Below are 19,133 nucleotides of genomic sequence, written 5' to 3'. Positions count from 1 at the left end.
CCCAAGGCCTTTGTTGCTGCTGAAAACCAGGTGTCAATCTCGCACTTCAGCAGCCTCTGAAACTGTGAGCTATTAGGAACTGGTTACACTCTTGGAATCCCTGGTGGTTGCAAGTTTTCCCATCTGTTATGATCTTTTTAGAGCTGATAACACTAAAGTACCCCAAAAGCTCTCTGTACAGGGCTGCACAGACCCTATTCCATCACCTCTGTGATCACCACTCATTCCAAGATAACAGTGGTGTCACTGGGGAAGTAAAGGACATGAGGTTTTAATTACACTGGTGAAACCAGGACCAAGAGTCATCTTAGGTCAATTTAGACATCCTTACCACAGATAACTGTGCGAGAGCTCAGCAACTGGCTTTCCTCTATTGTCAAGGGAGAGGAATAAACAGGATCATCTGATCTTTATAAAGATATCTGTTTTACAGTAAGATGAATCGTACCTCAGAAGTGCCACTTCTTGGCTAAAAAGCAGATAAATAGCTCAGATAGATCTCTGAATTTAATTTATAGACCTGTAAACTTTGAAGAAGTTTATAGAACACAGAAACAGCCCAAGGCAAGGACATCACCCTTTTGATGACGGAATCTGCAATGATCTTATGTTGCCCTAGTTACAGGTGTCTAACTTCTTTGAATCTTTTACCCATTTTCCCCCAGTGATTATTCTTCCAAGAATATGTCACATTCTTTTCTAAAGACATATTACAAGTTAGACACTGTTAAAAACAATATGAGAGTTTCCTTGTTGATGTAACCTCCTCTCGGGAAGCTATCCCTAAAGTATCCTCACTAATTTCAAGCTGAATATGAGTCATTGTACCTTTTTGAGATCACTTTGTAATAAGCAGCTGATTTTTTTATTTGTCTTTTGAGTGTGTGCTTGAAGCAGGTTTGGTGCAAGTTTTTATTGCTGTTTTATGAACATTCTGTTTGATTTTCTCTTTTTGTAATTTAGTACTGCCCTTCAGGGAGAGGAGTGATATAATGGCCTAAGCCACCCCAAAATATTGTCTGATTATATTATCTGATTTTTTACTTGCTGTGGGTGTTACATGGAGAAGAAATGCTTAGCTATATTTGCTTTAGAAAAAAAGAAAAAAAGAGAAGTTTTGTATGCACTTGAATTGTTATCTCAGCTATTTAACTTTCCCGTAAGATGCCAAAAGAAGTTCCTTGATGCTGTGGATTGAACATGAGCCAAAATCAAGTGTATAAACAAAAAGGTCATCAGTGGTAAGGAATCCTCCTCATCCAATTGCCCTAAGTCAGCAAACTTCAGTGCAAAACTTAAAGGCAGCACCGGGAATGTCAGAGATAATTTTTATTTTGTCATAGTTTTAAGTGTTGAGTTTGATAGCAAAGGTTGTAATGAGTCCTGACTTCCAGACTTGTGAAAAGAGAAAGTTCTCAGTGTTCAGATAAACCTCTGCAGCAACGTGAATGACATAACTATAATAAAAACATCTTTGTATCTGGGTTCTTTGGATTCCTGCATTTTTATGGCATTTGGCATTATAAAGAGAATGCGCTTGATTCTCATGAATATTTTTGTCTTCCTTAACCCCACCCGGTCTCAGAAGGATCAAGGCATTTTTATGGCCTTTGTACTGGGTTTTAGACTTCCTGTCATTCAGACCTCTGATTACAAAGGAAGTTTGCACGATCTAGAGTTTTATTTTAAACCTGCATCAAATATACACAGAAAATCTGCCAAACATTTTGTTTATCTTCTATGTTTTCATATATCCTCTTCTTACTTTCCATGCTCTCATAAAGCATCTCTATGAAAACTCTTTGCAGGAATACTGGACCAAAACATGTCTGAACCATAAGAAAAGGTGATCAGACATTACCTCTCTTGGGTAACTACTGCAGAGAACCGTAAGCATGCAAGTAGTACGCAGATAAAACCCCCTGAGTCTGATTTACTTGCATAAACAGCAACAACCCCCACAGTCTTGTGCTGCCAGTGCAAAATAGAAAGCTATGCTTGAAGAGTTCTGGTTCTGGTGTTTGAGAGGCACAGTGATACAGAAACAAATTTCTTTTTTTTTTTTTTCCTTCAGAGGATTTTTTTTTTTTAAAGTAGTTTAATAACATTTCAAGCATGTCTGACTGCAGTGAAGAGCAAACACACTAAAAACCAGAGCACGCAGAGGCATTCCTATGTTGTCCCATATCATCATCAAAACAGTTTATGTGTTATGGTAGACTCTAACAGTTTGAATTAACTCAGCAGACTGCTCTGGCATTATAAATAAGGGCTTACCACATAATTTAGGCCTAGCTTCAGCAATACTGCTGAGCTGTGGGCTATATGATGTATTGCAATGACCACTAAATTATTTTTCATGCCTAATATAGATTAAAAAAAACATGATGAGGAGATGCAGTGTCCCCATTAGTGTCGTTCATGGTTGACATCAGCCATCGTTCCTACCCAAAGGCCATCAAGAGACAGTGTGTCAAACCTGTCTTGCTTTTTGTGCCAATAGAAATAGTTGTGGGTTGATCTTGGTATGTTTCCAGATTCTTTATGTGACAGGAGTGGCATGAGAGGGAGGCAGCAGACAGGAAATCCAGCCCCACTGTTCTGCTTCATTCTTTGTTTGCCAATGCAGATCATGAACAGCTACTTTTAATCTTCAAAAATGGGTGTTCTAAATTAATAATGATGTTGACAAGATGAAATCTAAGTGAGCTTTCCACTTCATTACATCTATTCCAAAGTCATTATCAGAGATCAGAATAACTACCAAACATTCTGGATATCAAACTTTCATGATGGATTCAGTGAACTCTCCAATGTCAGTCCTGAGAGATAAAGAGCACTTCACCCCTAGCAAAAATTTATTTACTGATGATAATACTAGTAACATATTAAAAAATGCATACATTCCAGGGTTAAGAAAATGGGGTGTTATTCTTTACTCACAAATGTTTTTTTCCTGGTAGAAAAGAAAGCTCAGAAGTTAATCAGGCTGGATGTCTATCATTTGTGACATCATTAAGGCCACCATTGATCAAGAATATTAAAGTATGTTGCTATTGCAGAGGTAGAGTTGATCTCCATTTCTAACGATAACAAGCTCAGGGCACTTACTCCTGATACATATTCCTTTAGCTTACAGCAAACAAGCAGCTAATATCTACTGTATATCCCCATCAACGTGTTCTCTTTTCTTTCCTTTTGTGTGCTGCTTCCAACAAACTCAACAAAGTCAGAGATGCCCTTTACTAAGCACATTGAGGCATAGAAGAATAGTCACTGGGAAGCAGTGTGTGCACCTACTCCATTCTGTCCTTTTGATGAGTATTTATTAGATAGGTTTATAATCCCAGTGAAATTCAGTGTAATTAAAAAGCAAAGCCTGCAAGTCTGCATGTTATACGGAAAAGGCTGTTTATTCCTATGAATACTTATTAAAGAGATATAAATGCATATCATTAATTATTTAAAGGGCATATAAACATGAATTTGTTAGTATAATGCAGTGGGTTGGATTCCTTCTACAGCAGTCCCTCTCAAATTCAGCCAGATGAAATATCCACAAATACTATGTTTTCTGCCCTGATCTGACAAGTCTAACACTGTAAAGTGAAAAAAGATGCAACAGGATAAAATTCCATGTTCTCTACTGCAGTTTACAGCAGTAAGACTTATTAACTGCTATTTACACAGCTGAAAGCCACACACAGGTGTTCATGTGCTTATTAACCGCGTTTGCACACCTCACACACACACAAAAAAGGAGTATAATGTTACTTATGATTTCTCAATGACATCCTTTCTGCTTTTTACTTAAAAAATAAAAAATAAAAAAAATAAAATCTGCATTTTCCTTCCTGTTTTTAAGCTGGCAGAATTGTTTCACACTGAAAAAAGATAACCTTTTATTGGCTTAGGTCCTTGGGTCTGTAGCTTCACAAACATCTTATTATGTGAGGTCTCTAATAGTGCCAGCAATGTAGTAAGTACTTCCTCGGCATAAAGAGAAGGCAGTCCCTGGGGCTAATAATGCTTACCTTCCATGCAGTGCAGTTGGGACGTTAAATTAGCATTTGTAAAATACTCGGAGTTCTTTGAATGGAGGACACCATGGAAATGAAGGCGAAAGCAAAGGACACTGTGAAGCAAAAATATCAACAGTTAATACTATTCCATAATGGCCATAATTTTCCTATTAGCAACGCATGAAAATGAGACTCAGGCTAGATCTGGATTATTTTAGACTGAAGTCTTCCACATAGGCACTCAATTAAGTATCTACCCAGAGATACAAATGATTGGCTAATCAACATGGTCATTCAGGCAATAATATGTGATTACATTTTGGTCTTGATCCATGTTCGCCTCTAGGAGCTGCTGCTCTTCTTCAAGAAAATATTTCTAACAGTTTTTACCCTTTTTCCTCTGCAGGCCCTACTATAACATCTTTCACAAAGCCTCACTCTGATAGTATATAATCATCAAACCATTTCCCATCACAGTTCCTCCTAGAGATCATTTTTGCCATTCTACCCATTGGAAGCAGAATTTATTGATGAACCACACATACTATTTATAAACGTACATGCTTAAGAGCATCACATTTTCTGGTTCTTGTCTCAAATTCCCTGCTTCACTCCAAACTTTGGTCGATATTAACTCTCACATATATCATTTCCAACATGAGGCAATGTCAGTAACTTGCTCCTGTGAACCTTTTGACCTTAAAAATAAAAAAAATGAAAAACTCACTTCTCAGGGCTGCAAAATACTTGAGTACCATCACTTTCAAGAAAACATCTGGCACTCAGTACTTCTAGAAAATAGTCCATCTCTTCAGTTAAACAGAGATTGAAAAATCTCAGTGAAATCTGCTTCTTTCTTCTCATAGGTTGAACTCAACATGGCATCAGGATTTGTTTGGATTTTTTTTTCTAAGCACAAAGTAATTAACAGTTAATTGTTTTCATAGAATGACAGAATCATCATAGAACTTCTTGAGTCAGAAGAGACCCTTAAAGGAACAGTTAAAGGCCATGTAGTCCAACTGCCCTGCAAAAAAAACCTACAGCTAGATCAGAGTGATCTCCAGCCCCATCCAGCCTGAAGAGTGTTTCCAGGGATGGGGCTTCCACGACCTCTCTACGTAATCTGTTTCAGTGTCTCATCACTTGTATTGAAAAAAACTTCTTTATATCTAATCTGAATCTCCCGTGTTTTAGTTTGAAACCATTTCCCCCTGTCATACCACAACAGACCATGCTATAGAGTCTGTCCCTTTCTTTCTACAGCCCCCATTTAGATACTGATAGGTCACTCTCAGGTCTCTCTGGAGCCTTCTATTCTCCAGGCTGAACAACCCCAGCTCTCAGCCAGTCATCTCAGGGGAGGTGTTCCGTTCCTTGGATCATTTTTTAATGGCAGTTTTGTAAGTGCTCCTAGAGTACTCTACAGCAGCAGGATAAACACCTCTTTTCTTCGTTAAGGATGACGTTTAAGCACTCACTGATATATCCTGTATATTTTTGTATATTTTGAGCTGTCAAAATTGTGCTTGCTTATTGAAATTAACTTTGATGTATTTTCTTTAAATAAGATTTTATTGTATTAACTATGGCCAGAACCTGCATATAATGTGGCAATTATGCTTTCTTGTGATAGCCTGACAGTATAGCCTATGAGGAAATGCTCCTACCATTAGGAATAAAAGGCATTCACCTGTCTACTCAGTGTCAAATCTATGACTGTTTTTATAGTCCTGATTTTCAAGAAGTTAAGAACAGGTTTTCTGGATTTCTAAGGACAAGCAGTTTTGATGAAACAAGAAAGTCATTCCGTAATCAGAAAAGAAATGGGGAATACCTTGAAACCAAGCAAGCATGGCTCCATGGTGTGAACTGCTGGAGCAAAAGCATCAGGGATACACTGGGCAACACCCATGCTCAGTAATTACCAGCATGATGTGTGTGCAGACAAGAGTGGTCTTTTCTCCTGCACAGGAATATAAAGTTTTTCCAAGTAAGAGGTCATTATCAGAGTGCACAGTGAGCTAGGAATGGGCAAGTGAACTTAATATTTGTCACTGCTCATTACCGGGCTGGAGACTGCAAAACCTTGAGGTAGGATACACAGTGGTAGGATTGCACACATCTGCAGAGGGGCAGAAAAGAATACCAGTAAACAACCTCTACCTTTTATAAATGCTCCCGACAAAATAAATGGTTTGTTCTTTTCTACTTCCCCTTTTGACAAATGGCTTATATATTTCCAATTTATGGAGAGGCCTGTAGCCCTGGTCCATATGTCTATCATGAGGAGTCAGGTGAAGAGGACAGCAAAAGCCTCCCAACACTCTAGTACATTTTAAGAAAAATAATTTCAGAGAACATGGAAATAAGAATTTAAGCAGTTTTTTATTCCTGGTGTCATCCATGCCATACAAACAAATGAAAATCACACCCTGCTGCTGTTGGTGGATCTGATTATAAAACCATACATCTCATCAGGTCTATCCACATGGCATCATACTGGAAGTTCAAATATGTTGCTTGCCTGCTATGATCTCTAATCCCTTTCAGAGTAAAAGCTTTCCAACAAGCAATCTTATAGGATTTGCTTCTAGATATATGCACTTGGCTGTACTGAAGCGTTGCTAACAATCTCAGTTTACTGTGCAATGCAAAATCAGAAGGGCTTAGTCTTTTATATGATTGTGATGCAGTCAACACTGTGCAAGACCATTAGATCTTAGTACATCACAGCAGTCCAGTAGAACGAGCCGACTGATCACATCCCACTATGAAAATGGCCCTCGGGTTGCCAATACAATCAAAAGTGCCCTCCTATGGTGGCTTCTATGGTGAAAAGTTTAAAGAACAACCTCAGTCTTGGAAGACCAGACGTGCTACCATATCAGAAGAGTAGATGAAGAGTTTGGTCTTACAGAGCTTTAAATTATGTGTGCTGAAAACCATATGAATTAAAAATACTAAAAGATTAAGCACTGTTAAAAAGGCATGAGAAATTTACTATAAAGTACATATCTGTACATATACATTTTATCATACATTCAAGTGTTCATTTGCCTACCTTGGCCTTTTTTTTTTTTTTTTTTTCTTTTTTTGAGTGAACAGAGGTAGAGTTTGGTCAAAAAGTATTACAACTTTTAATCTAATATATGCTTTTTTTTTCCCTTAAAATTTATTCTACCCTCTGGGTTGAAAATGTTACTTTTATTTGACAAGTCTGGCATCTATTGAACCTCTGCTGAATTAATGTGTCACTGAAATTACAACTTGAGAAATTTATCAGCAGACTGACAGTACTTCACTGTTGTTGCACTTACAGCTGTGTGTATACAGAGCAGCAGCAGATGTGCTACACAGCATGTGGTCTAAAGCTTAGTCCTGAGGTTCAGATGTTACTACATGCCTACTGTCCGCAACAAAAATGTGTTTTGCTGAACCTCAGCGAAGTCTTCTCGTGGTTCTTTCTATAGTACATCTGTTTCTGACTGGTTAAGACTTGCTCCTATGGTGCATAAAAGCTCACAAAGACAGTGCACATTACCCAGCAGAGCTTGCAGTTACCTCTTTAGTAGTGGCGTGTTTTCCTTGACTAAAGCATCACTTTCTGTCCATCAGTTGCTACAGATACTGGACAACAAGTGAAATAAAAACATGCTGTAAGTACACCCAGCTTACAGAAAAGCAGTAGGACACTACAGTTACTGTCAAACAGCATTCATCCTTTTGTAGCTATGGATAATTTGCCGCTTTCATTTGATGCCAGGAGTCAGGCAGTTGGTGAGAGAGCAGGCTCAGCTTCCAGGACCACGTCTATGCTTTACTGACTTAGCACAGCAAAGAAATGAAATTACCTTCTCTTGACAGCATATAGAAAAGAAAAGATCTCTCCTTTGTAAGTCTTTGCTAATTTGATCAAGAGGAATCATACACTGCAGCTTTGCTCACATAAATCCGTTGGGGATTTATTTTATTATTTGGGGCAATGCTGGCTTTGATGGTGTCTGTGAGAAAGGATGCAAACAGGAAGAAGAGCTGGAGAGAAGTAAAAGGGTGAGAGACAGAAAGGGCATCATGCATCTGAATGCCACCTCAGCTGCTCCTCATCCAGGCTTTCAGCCACTTGCATCACTTCTGCTCCATGCAAGGTACAGCAGCTTAGAGCTGGCATTGGGTGGTCAGATGGAAGCCAGACAAGTGATAGTGAAGCATACTGACTGCTGTACACAATGGCTATAGCCAAAATACAACCACACTTTGACCAATACACAAGTATTACAGTTATAAATAAATACAAAAGTAGTTCACCACTGGCAGAAAAATGGTGATGCTTTATTAGTCTCAATAACAAAATAATGCTCCTTTACCCAAAGAGCAGAAGAGCAGATCTATTTTTGCTTGAATATGAAAACTTACTGCTCCCATAGCCAAGGTAGTTCAAAAGTCTGTTCTCAGTTCCATGGATCACCATTTCTTGTTAAATATGGTATACAGAGAAATGAAATTTGAATTTTATTTCAGGCAGCATCCTTCCCTCTTTGAGGAAATGATGCAGCTTTGATCAATTTCTTCAGTGTTATTTTGTGTTCATAGACGGGGATTGTCAATTAGTCATTGAGTAATAAATTTTACAAGTCAATTAGTAGGAAATTATCTGTTTCTCTATATTACTGCAAATCTGTCTCACGCTAATATCTGTGAAGCCTCGCATGACTTACCTAAATTATCTGACAGATGTTCCCCTTCCCACTATCGGCAGCTTCAGTGGAATATTAAATATTTGTATTTAAGCTGACCTGCGGACTTCCTTATTCCTTAAACTATTTCTCACAGCTGTCTAATATAAATACAAAGCTGTCATCTCTAATGAATATATTAAAATACACACTGCAAACTGAAGCAGAAAGCTAGGTAATTTTTTGGTACATAGTTTCATTTAAATAAATATGTGGAATAAGACAAATGCTCAAAAGAAGGGAAAAATTGTAAAAAAAGAAAGTATTTTAAGCCTAGTTTGAGTATGTTGCATGGAAGAGCAATCTACTTCTTAACTTTGGATTTGGAGGAGCTACAGAGAATAAGACATTAAACGAGGGAGATAATAGTGAAAAGTTTTATGGATATTGATTTTCATGATTACTGGACTTTTCTGTCCCACTTCTGTATCTGTGTATCTCTTCTATTTCTGATCTATTGAAGTGTTTGCTGTTACTAGGCCTGACCCAAAAGTTACTCCAGCGGAAGAAACAGTCCTTGCAATGTGGATGATGATGTCCATTAACTCATCAGACCAGTAGGGACCTTTAAGATAAACAAATTTTAAGGTAGTTCCTGTGGAAACCAGCATACTGAATAAAATTGATATTCATGCACAGGAGAAATAATTCACTTTTAATGAACTGTCTACTTTGGCTGCATGAACATATCCAGGCTGACTCCTTCTTGGGCCATCATACTGACTGGAAAACTGGCAACTTGCACAACTTGCTTTAATTTGTCATTGGCACTTATTGCCATAGTAACCAAAAGAATTACTGGGACAGCTGCCCTGATGAGGGGGGAGCTACAAAGTCTGAGTGAATTTTCATGGACAGAAACTGCACAAGACCAGAAGATAAGCTTACCCTGAGAAGCAAAGCATAGGAACTCCTGGATATTTCATACTTTGGCATTTATTGGTCCTGGTGTTTTGCAACTCCTGCTGCAAGTAGCAGGACAGAAGGATGCACATTCTTTGTCAAGTCCTTTCCTTCTCCTTACCACAGCCACATGGATTTTATAGGTTCACTGCTGTCTCAGTGGTGACAGCCAGCCTCTCCAGGAACTCTGTTTCTACCACTCACCATAAGAGCAGCAGCAAAGCAGTGGCACTGGGTATCCTGCTGGCTTAGACGTCACCAGGATGGAGCCTGAGCCAGCCTGACCCACTGCATACTTGCAAAAGCAGGAGGAAAAAGCACCAGAGCTGGCTGGAGAACTGGATGGCCCAAGAGGAGAAAGCTGGAAATAGATCAGATGGGAAACAAAAAATAATGCAGAAACAGAATTACAGAATCAGCTAGGTTGTAGAAGACTATCAAGATCATCAAGTCCAACCATCAGCCTGACCTACTAAGTCCTATTATCAAACCACATATCTTAGCACCACAGCCACATCTCTCCAATATTTCCTGAAAAAGGGACATCATCATTGCCCTGGGCTGCCCATTCTAATGCATGACCAACCCCTCCATGAAGAAATTCTTCCTGGTAGCAAACCTAAAGCTCCTGTAGCACAACCTGTGGATGTTTCTTCCCATTCTATCATTTGTCACGTGAGAAAAGAGACTGACACCTTCATATTGCAACCTCCTTTCAGGTAGTTGTAAAGATCAATGAGATCTCCCCTCAGCCTCCCCTTTTCCAGACCAAGCAGCCTCAGTCCCCTTGATCACTCCTCATAACTCGTTTCCCAGTCCTTTCACCAGCTTAGTTGTTCTTTCCTGCAAATACTCAAACAGCTCAATATTCTTGTAGTGACGGGCCAAAATTGAACATAATATTTGAGGATATGTGTTAAGAAAACTGTAACTTAATATGTACTAAACAATGAAAATCCAACATGCCTTGCATCACTTGAGACATAGGCATCTGTGTTTTATAATCCAGTTTTCAGGTGAGTTGAATCAGCCTTTAGACATGCATGCTTCTCTTCCTGTAGGCGCTTGAAGGTAAGATCAACATTTTTTTTTCTTATTTCAAGATCTGGTAAGAATTAGTTTTGAGCATTTATCTCAGCTTTGTAGTCATTGGTGTATCTTCTCTGTCAGAATCTTCACTATGAGGCCGAAAGCGCAGCTACAAGGAGCCAAGAAATAGAACACCATTCTGGGTTATTCTGAACAGCAAGAACACTTCCCCACTGCCTGCATCGCCCTCAGCCAGACCTCCCGGTCTGTTCTTAACGCAGCAAATCGCCAGATTACCACACAAATTTTGGATGATTTCATCATTTCTTTCTTTTAAACTCAGTTTGCAAAACATACATTTAAGTCAATAGTATTAATTTATAGTATCTTTTGCTTAAACATTTTGACAGTGTGAAAATATAAAAAGAGGTGAGTATGAACAGCCATGGTTCTGGTGACACAGCCATGATTTCTCAGTGACTGAACCTGCTGATAGTGATACGGATCGGTTCAGAAAGAGTCATGGCTGTTACATTAAGCCTGGCTCAGGATATGCACAGTGGTCATTAATAACAAGTTACACCACTAATCAAATACCTTCTCTATTATAAAAGTTGAACACTGTGTCTACAGACACCCACTGTTTGTGAGATTCTCATACACGAGGGTCAAATTCTCAAATATGAGAACATTCAAAGTTTGCAAGTTCCTAACACTTCTTATTGACATATGTGACATATATTTTCAAATTAAATTCAAACACTGTGCAGGAGAAAACATTTCAGTCTTGCAATTTGAAAGAATCAATGCACTCTGCAAAAGGAAGGCTGTTTGACTCATATTGAGAGCTGGAGGGGCTGAGCATCTTTTTTCAGGGCACACAAACACCACCTGAAGTGTTCTGTTATTATTATTTTTTTTTTTTTTTCAGAAGCGATTTCCCATAGAAACAGGAACTGGAACTTTGGAGCATTGCTGCAATAAGCTTTCAGGCTACCTACAACTTAAAAAACTCTGGGTGGTTACATTAAAAAAAAAAAAAAAAAAGCAGTAGTGAAAAAGCTGCTGTTTCATACTGTCATGGAACACAGTCCCCAGGCAGCACTGTGCTCCTGGTGCAATGAATGGAAATGGTGCAGTGTGTCTGCATACAACACGACCCAGCCATCGTCTCCTATGCAGGGATCTTCAGTGCCGGCTGTGCACATTGCTGCATTCGGGTAATTAACAACACACATCGTCTTCTTGAATTTGCTCCGACAGCAGCTCAGTGTAATTGCTACCAGCACCATCCCGTTTAGACCCCACCCACCGTAATTACTTTACTCCAGAACTAAGTTCAGACAATTTATGCTATTCCATGTGCACCACATTTCCGAAGGCTCCGCACATTGCTCGGTTGGGCTTCAACCACACAACCTCCCCGAGCTGCTGCTGCTGGTGGCAACGCGCTCTGCCCAGCGCAACAACCGCGGTCCTTAGGATATCTTCAGTAACAGAGAATCTTTCCGGGGCCGTTGACAGCTTTAGGCAGTAATTAAAGCCCAGTTTGCACGCAGTTTGGGGATGTCTCGGTGAATCATTTCGAAGCTTAACCACGGGACCGTACCGCAGACAGAGGAAGAAGCATCGGCGGCTCCTGCTGTCTTCCCCATTTGCACAAGGTGCTGTGGGTTCTTTATTCTTCCGGCGCTGTTCTATTTAGTTACGCTTTTATTTTTATCATTATTATTTGTTTTCGCTGGAAACCCGCAGCCCCCCGGCACTCTCTAGGCGTCACCTTTAAGGGGCGCGGCGGGGCGGGGGGCTCCCCGGGCGGCACCGAGCGGCCCGACCCGGCTCAGCACGGCTCAGCACGGTCCGCCTCAACCCCGCGTCACCTGACCGCGCCGGGCCACCGACCTGCAGCGGGCGTGCGGGCCGGCTGCGTTCCGCCCTCTGCACCGGGCTGGGGGCGGCGCTGCTGCGGCAGTCGCGCGGGGATTAGGCTGCGGGAGGATTAGGCTGGAAATAGCAGCGGCGGCTCCCGGCCGTGCACGCCCAGCGCATCCCGGCGGCGGCGGCGGCGGCGGCGGGAGGAGGGGGCAGCCCGCCCCGCACCTGGGGCTATCGGGGCCGGGGGGGGCTCTGGGCGGCGGCGGCCGGAGGACGGAGGGAAGGACGCGTTGACAGGTCGGTGCCGACTCTGCCTGATCCCCCCCCAGGCGCTGATGGCGGCCCTTTCCCGGGGCGGGGGGAGCGGGCAGGCCGGGGAGGCGGCGAGGGGCAGGACGCGGGCAGGTGATGTGGGGGTGAGCTTTCCTCCTCCCCCCGCTCCCCCACCACCCCGGCCCTCATTCGCGGTTTGTGCCGTCTCCCTCTATTCTCCTTGTTTTTTTTCCCTATCCCCGCAGTGTCTGAAATCGCCCTTTTTTTGCCCCAGGCAGCCGCTCTGGAATTGTCTGGCGAGGCGAACGCTCTCGCAGCAGGGCGGGGGGGGCCGGAGGAGCCCTGTGCGGCGGCCCCCGCCTCCCCACGGCCCGCAGCCCGCGAGCCCCTTCCCCTCGCGTGTTTTCTGCCTCTGCAGAGCAGGCAGCGGCACGAACGGCAACCGAAGATGTCGGGTCAGACGCTGACAGATCGCATCGCAGCTGCTCAGTACAGCGTTACGGGATCGGCCGTAGCCAGAGCCGTCTGCAAAGCCACCACGCATGAAGTGATGGGGCCCAAGAAGAAGCACCTGGACTGTAAGCATCCCTTTTGTATCCGCAGTGAAGACCCGGGGCTGAGCTTGCGGCCCTCTGGGATGTGGCTTTGGGCGTTCTGGCTTGCTACTGTAATCCAGCTCGTGAGTGGAAAGGGCTGTGAGAAATCTCCAGGAGACGATGAGTTATTATTGCATTTCTTCTTGTATTGCATAATACCACTCTTTCAGCCATTTTTTTCCTCTTGACCTCTTGCTTTGCGCTGCCTTTCTAGATGAAAAGCGTGCCTCACAGAGCACAGCCCCAGCCTGGGAAGGGGGTCGTGCACATGGCAGGATGGCACCTGCCTGCCACTGCCTCCCCCTGCCCTGGTGGGGCCCAGCAGGAACAAATAAGTGCTTTGCCAGGAGCATGGCCTCTCCATAGAGGCCTTCTGAAGAGGTTAGGTGACGGCATAGTGGTCAGCAGTATGCTGTGGATTGGAATGGCTTTTGGAGAGGGTAAGGGCAGGTGCTGAGGTCTTAGACATCTGATAGCAGCTTTGTGGTCTGCCTGGTGGTTTCTGTCATGTTTTATTGAGGATGGCTTGAGGCTTTGTTTCAGAGATTTATTGTCTATTCTGGACTTGCTGTAGCTGGTAAATGCATGAAACAAGGTTGAAGTTAAAATGTTTCTTAAAAGGCAATAAGCTTGTAATGCTTTGCCTTGACAATTCCTTCTTTTCAACCCACTCAACTGTCAGGCCCTTCTTGGAGACACCAAGGAGTTAGGATGGTGAAGGTACTTAATTGTATGATGGTAATTGGCATTGTTCACCACAGAAACTGTCCAGCTTTGGTTGCAATCAACAGCAGGTTTTAATGATGCCTGAAAGTAAGTGCTTTTTCTTTTTTTTTCTTCTTCTTCTTTTTTTTTCTAATGCTTGAAACATATGGTAAAAAACACTCAGAAGAGAAGATTAGTTGAGTATTGTATCAAGAAGTCTCTTGGCTACTTCCATTATCAAGTAATGCTGGTGCAGGTGCATGCAAACACAGTTCTGATGATACTATATTTCTTCAAAGGAGGTAGTATTACTTCTGGAAAATAATTACATATTTTGGTGCTAATGATTTCATGGCTAGCCCTTCAGATGGAACACAGCATGTCAGCCTTCAGCCATGTACAGTGCTCTGTGTGTATGGCAAAGAGATGCTGAGTGTACTCTCAGCATGTTTGTTGATGACACCAAGCTGAATGGTATAGTTGACCCAATAGAAGGAAGGGATGACATCCAGAGAGACCTGGACATGCTCAAAAAGTAGGCACACAGAAATCTAAAGAGGTTCAAAAAGGCCAAGTGCAAGGTGTTGCATTTAAGTTGAGGCAATCCAGATATATATATATATATATATAGGTCAGTAGAAGAATTCATTGAGAGCAGCCCTGTGGAGAAGGACTTGGGGATTCTGATGGACTAGAAGCTGAACATGAGCCAGCAGTGTGCCGTTGCAGAAGCCCAGAAGGCCAATTATATTCTGGGCTGCATCAAAAGAGGGATGATCAACATGAAGAGGGAAGGAGTTGTCTCCCTCTACTCTGCCCTCATGAGGCTCCATCTCGAGTACTGAGTCCAAGCCTGGGACCCCCAGTACAGGAATGATGTGGAGCTGCTGGAGCTGGTCCAGAAGAGGACCACAAAGATGTTCAGAGGACTGGAGCACCCTTCCTATAAAGAAAGATTGAGAGAGTTGGGCTTGTTCAGCTTGGAGAAGACTTTGGGGAGACCTCACTGCAGCCTTCTTGTACTTAGAGGGAGCTTACAAGCAGGAGGGAGTCTGGCTATTTGTATGGTCTAATAGTATGGGACAAAGGGGAATGGCTTTAAAATATAAGAGGGGAGATTCAGGTTAGATATTAGGAACAAAGTTTTTACTCAGAGGGTGGTGCCAGAGGGAGCTGGCATGGCTGCCCAGAGAAGCTGTGGTTGCCCCAACCCTAGAGGCATTCAAAACCAGGTTGGATGGAGCCCTGGGCAGCCTAATGTGGTGGGGGGAAGCCCTGCCCATGACAGGGATTTGGAACTAGATGAACTTGAAGGTCCCTCCAACCTAAGCCATTCTGTGGTTCTGATTTATCACCATTGACTGAAAACTGACTTAAGCATAAACTGTTGTTAACATAGATCTGCTGTCTTAATGTCATGTAATCTCCCTTGTTTTCTTGTAAGTTAGTAAAAGATCTTCTGATGAGTGTGGATAATCCACAGACTATAAATTTCTTGGTTATTGATATCGCCTATGTTGATGTTTGGTAGCTGTCGACACTTCTCAATCTGTAGGCTGTGTATGGCCAGTCCTACTGTGTCTGTTACTAGAAGCTTCAGCTTTAAAACGGAAAAAGAAAAAAGCTTGGCTCTTGTATAATTAAAACCGTGCTGTGTCTATGCAATATTAATGTGTATATATTCTACACACATGTGCATGCACACATCTGTAGAGAAGTGAAAGAGCTATATGGAATAGGTAGGATTGAAGTGAGAAGTGTGGTAGAAACAATTTACCAGTGCTGTAATGAGGTCTGGAAAAGAGTTGTGCTTGGATATTGATGCTAGTGTTATTACTTCGGGAATGAGACTGGGGGAGACTGAAGCCTGCAGGCTTCCCTGCCATTTCCTGCCCACCTACATGTGAGATACCCATGAGGAGGGGGGGGAATCACTTCCTGGGAAGAAGTCCTTGTTCGTTTTATCTTCTGTTTTCTAGGCCTAATGTGTATTAGTTGAGCATTTAACTATCTGGGATCATTAAAGACAGAATCTTATCAGTGGGAGATGCACACATTCAAAATTGCTGGCTATAAATGAAAATCAGGTTCATATTTTAGAAGATAAAGTATTCTCAGACTCTTAAACCTGAGACATCTCCTCAGCACCGTGAATTGTCAAGCAGCTCCTTGAACTCTGGCGTGTGTCTTGTGAGCAAGTGTCAGGATGGGTCTGGTGCTGTAATGAGAACCAGAGGCCCATCCCCTGCCTGCATGCAGGAAACGCTGCGGGTGGGGGCTGTGCTCTAAGTTGCATGGCTGGCTGCATTGCTGATGGATAAGTAGCACAGGAGGGCCAGGGAAAGGAAATGGAAGGCGGCAAAACTTACCTTACATTCTGAATTGAGGTGTGAAGGATTTTGACAGTGAGGGCTGTAGGTACTAGAGACGATATGTGAGGTGATTGGAACAGTGTATTATTAAAAGCTGTAATTCTACTATCAGCACAGTGGTTCTGCATCCTTAAGGATCTCTGTAATTGTGTTTAGTGTCTTGGGTTGTGTGACATGACACCTGGCTGCTACCTGCCAGTGTCCTGCTTAGCAGCTGGGCTTTGTAAATGAAGTGGAAAGGTCAACCATTGAACACGAGTCCTGTGAGGATGGGACACAGTGCCTGTCCTCATGTTTTCTACAGAAGGCATTAGCTCTGGAGGTTACAGAAAGACAATGGGTGGCGAGGTGTGTGGAGGGTTTGTTTGGTTTTGTTTCTTTTTAATTTTTGGTAAATAGTGCTTAAGTAGAGGGAAGTTGCTGTCAGGGTTAAAAAGCATGATTTGAGTGTGAATCTATGTGCATGAGGAAGGGAGAAAAAAGTATAATGAAGTTTTTTGTGTGAACAAAAGCTGAGCTGCTTCATGCTTACCTTGGTGTGGCTTTCTGTACTTGCTCAGCTTACAAGTGCAGGCTTTGCTGTGGATGCTGCATTGTAGCTGTCCTTTGGCATGGACTCTGGATGCTGCACAGACTTGTTATGTAAGGAAGAAGTACCAAGCGTGAATAGGCTGCTTACATTCATTAGTAACATTTACCACTTTTTTGAATCCCAGCTCTCATACCAGTAAGAACTTCTGCTGGAAGTCATACACTGAACAAATTCTCAAATGTCTGTGGGGGAAAAGAAGCATAAATATAGGATGCAGTGATGGTTTGGGGCCAGGCACTGCAGCTAGAACATCGGAGCTCTGATCCTTTTGGACTTAAAAACTGGTATCGCCCCGCCTGTATTTCCTTCATTCCAACAGAGGCCTTTAAGTTTGCACAGTGATATTGATTTATCTCCCTCTGCTAATTGTGTTGCATTAAATAAATTGCAGTAAGATATAGCAGGTGAGGCAAGCGCTCACATGGTGAGATGAGGATTAGCAGCGTGGTTTTATTTATGCATTTATTTTTGAAGCAGTGAAAAAGGCTATTGAGGAATTTGTGGATGTAATATATGTACGTTAAGGATACATGAGATGTGGTCATTCAGCTGTGAGGGCAACACTCATGCACAGCACAGACACTTCATTCTCAGTGTTGTTATGAAAGCTGTGCTAATGCTTCGCTGGGGGTTTGGTGGTGGGGCAGGCAAAGCAAGCATCCAGTCTTAAATGGTGTTGGCTCTGAAGGCATCAACAGGGAGAAGTTTTCAGAGAAAGGACATATCGTGACTTGCAAATGTTAAAACACATATAGATCTGAAAAAAAAAAAATAAAATAAAATGAAAGGAGCTCTGTTCAGACCTACTTATAAGGATTTAGCTGAGAAACAGACCAGTGATCTGTCAGTTAGGGAAGTGAAGTGGAAAGCAGTGAGGCTGTTACATCTGTGGTTGTTTGTAACAAGTTCCTTTTTCTGAAAAGGATCAGAATAGTTGGGATTTTCCTTATCTTATGTTGTCAGTGAATTATTTTGCAGCTGGAGGAAGCTCTAAAGTGTCTAATATCATGTCTCACATGGCCTAGAAAGACCATGTAAAGTCTCCTAGCTTCCTCAAAACAGTTTTTGTAAGATCGAAGCCCTTCCGGGGGGGCGATCAAAGGCTGGGAGGTTTTCATGAAATGTGGAAGCGAAGATGAGGATCAAGATGGAATTTTCTGTGACTGTGGAGATGACCTGTGTGCATATTGCAGAAATAGAAAAGTATTTGCACCTCAAGTCTAATTTTGTCTCTTTGTATGTGGCTGACAAAGGCTCTGAAAAGAGATGTAGTTTAAATCATGTTGGCAACTGAAACGCAGGACTGGTGTCAGTGTTTTGCTGATACGGATACTCGTCTCTGAAGGGTTTTTGCCTGTTTTCCTGCAAACTGTGTGGATGACCTAATGAGTTTGAATTAAGATGGTCTCTAATGTTGAAAGAGAAATGTTGATTGACCAAAAGCAGTGAGCTAAGTTTTCTTCCCAGGTTCAGTAAAGAAAGAGGTACAAGGTATTACTCTGTATAATTACATAATTACGTATCTCTAGCTGGATGGCTTTTGTGCTATCTTCAGTTCCTTGCATCAGTGCCGCTATTGTTAAACGAAGTGTGTATTTCAGAAGCTGTTTGCTGTTGAGGTTGTTTGGAGAGAGTTCCAGATTTGTTGGCACTTATGGCCTCTTACTGAAGGGAGTAGCACAGACATATGAGTTCTGCATTGCTCTGCAGTCTAGGTGATGCTTTGTCTGGGTGGCTGTGGAATTACTCTAAAAAAATTGTCAAGAAGTGACTCTCTGCACAAACCAGACTTTATCCTTCATACTCTTATAAAGAAACCACTACAGTATAAGATATAACGAGCTATAAAAAAAATAATTTGTCAGTTTCTATATATGAGAGAAATGGCTTTCAATGTAGATCAGTTTTAGTACAATGTCTTGTTTTTGTTGTCTCAGCTAGGATGTAGTCTGAATTGTGAATTTCTTTCTCAGAAAATAAACACTCCAAGCAAGCAATTCTTTACTTTAGTAGGCCATTCAGTAGTGGAT

General features: G+C 42.1%; 1 protein-coding gene across 5 annotated transcripts in view; it reads left to right on the top strand.

Moving 5' to 3' along the window:
* The first annotated feature begins 12,554 nt into the window (after positions 1–12,554).
* The window catches only part of SNAP91 (synaptosome associated protein 91), a 69,767-nt gene continuing 63,188 nt past the window's right edge, over positions 12,555–19,133 (top strand). For 2 of the 5 annotated variants that reach the window (XM_048934869.1, XM_048934866.1), the window contains exons 1-2: positions 12,563–12,862; positions 13,257–13,416. In XM_048934869.1, the coding sequence (XP_048790826.1) occupies positions 13,287–13,416 (130 nt within the window). In that variant the 5' untranslated portion in view covers positions 12,563–12,862; positions 13,257–13,286. Of the gene's footprint in view, positions 12,863–13,256; positions 13,417–19,133 lie in introns of all 5 variants that reach the window. The other 3 variants (XM_048934865.1, XM_048934868.1, XM_048934867.1) reach the window with 3 other exon arrangements.

The sequence above is a fragment of the Lagopus muta genome, chromosome 2, assembly GCF_023343835.1.
Source record: "Lagopus muta isolate bLagMut1 chromosome 2, bLagMut1 primary, whole genome shotgun sequence".
Classification (NCBI taxonomy): domain Eukaryota; kingdom Metazoa; phylum Chordata; class Aves; order Galliformes; family Phasianidae; genus Lagopus; species Lagopus muta.
This window is presented reverse-complemented; position numbering and strand designations above follow the sequence as displayed.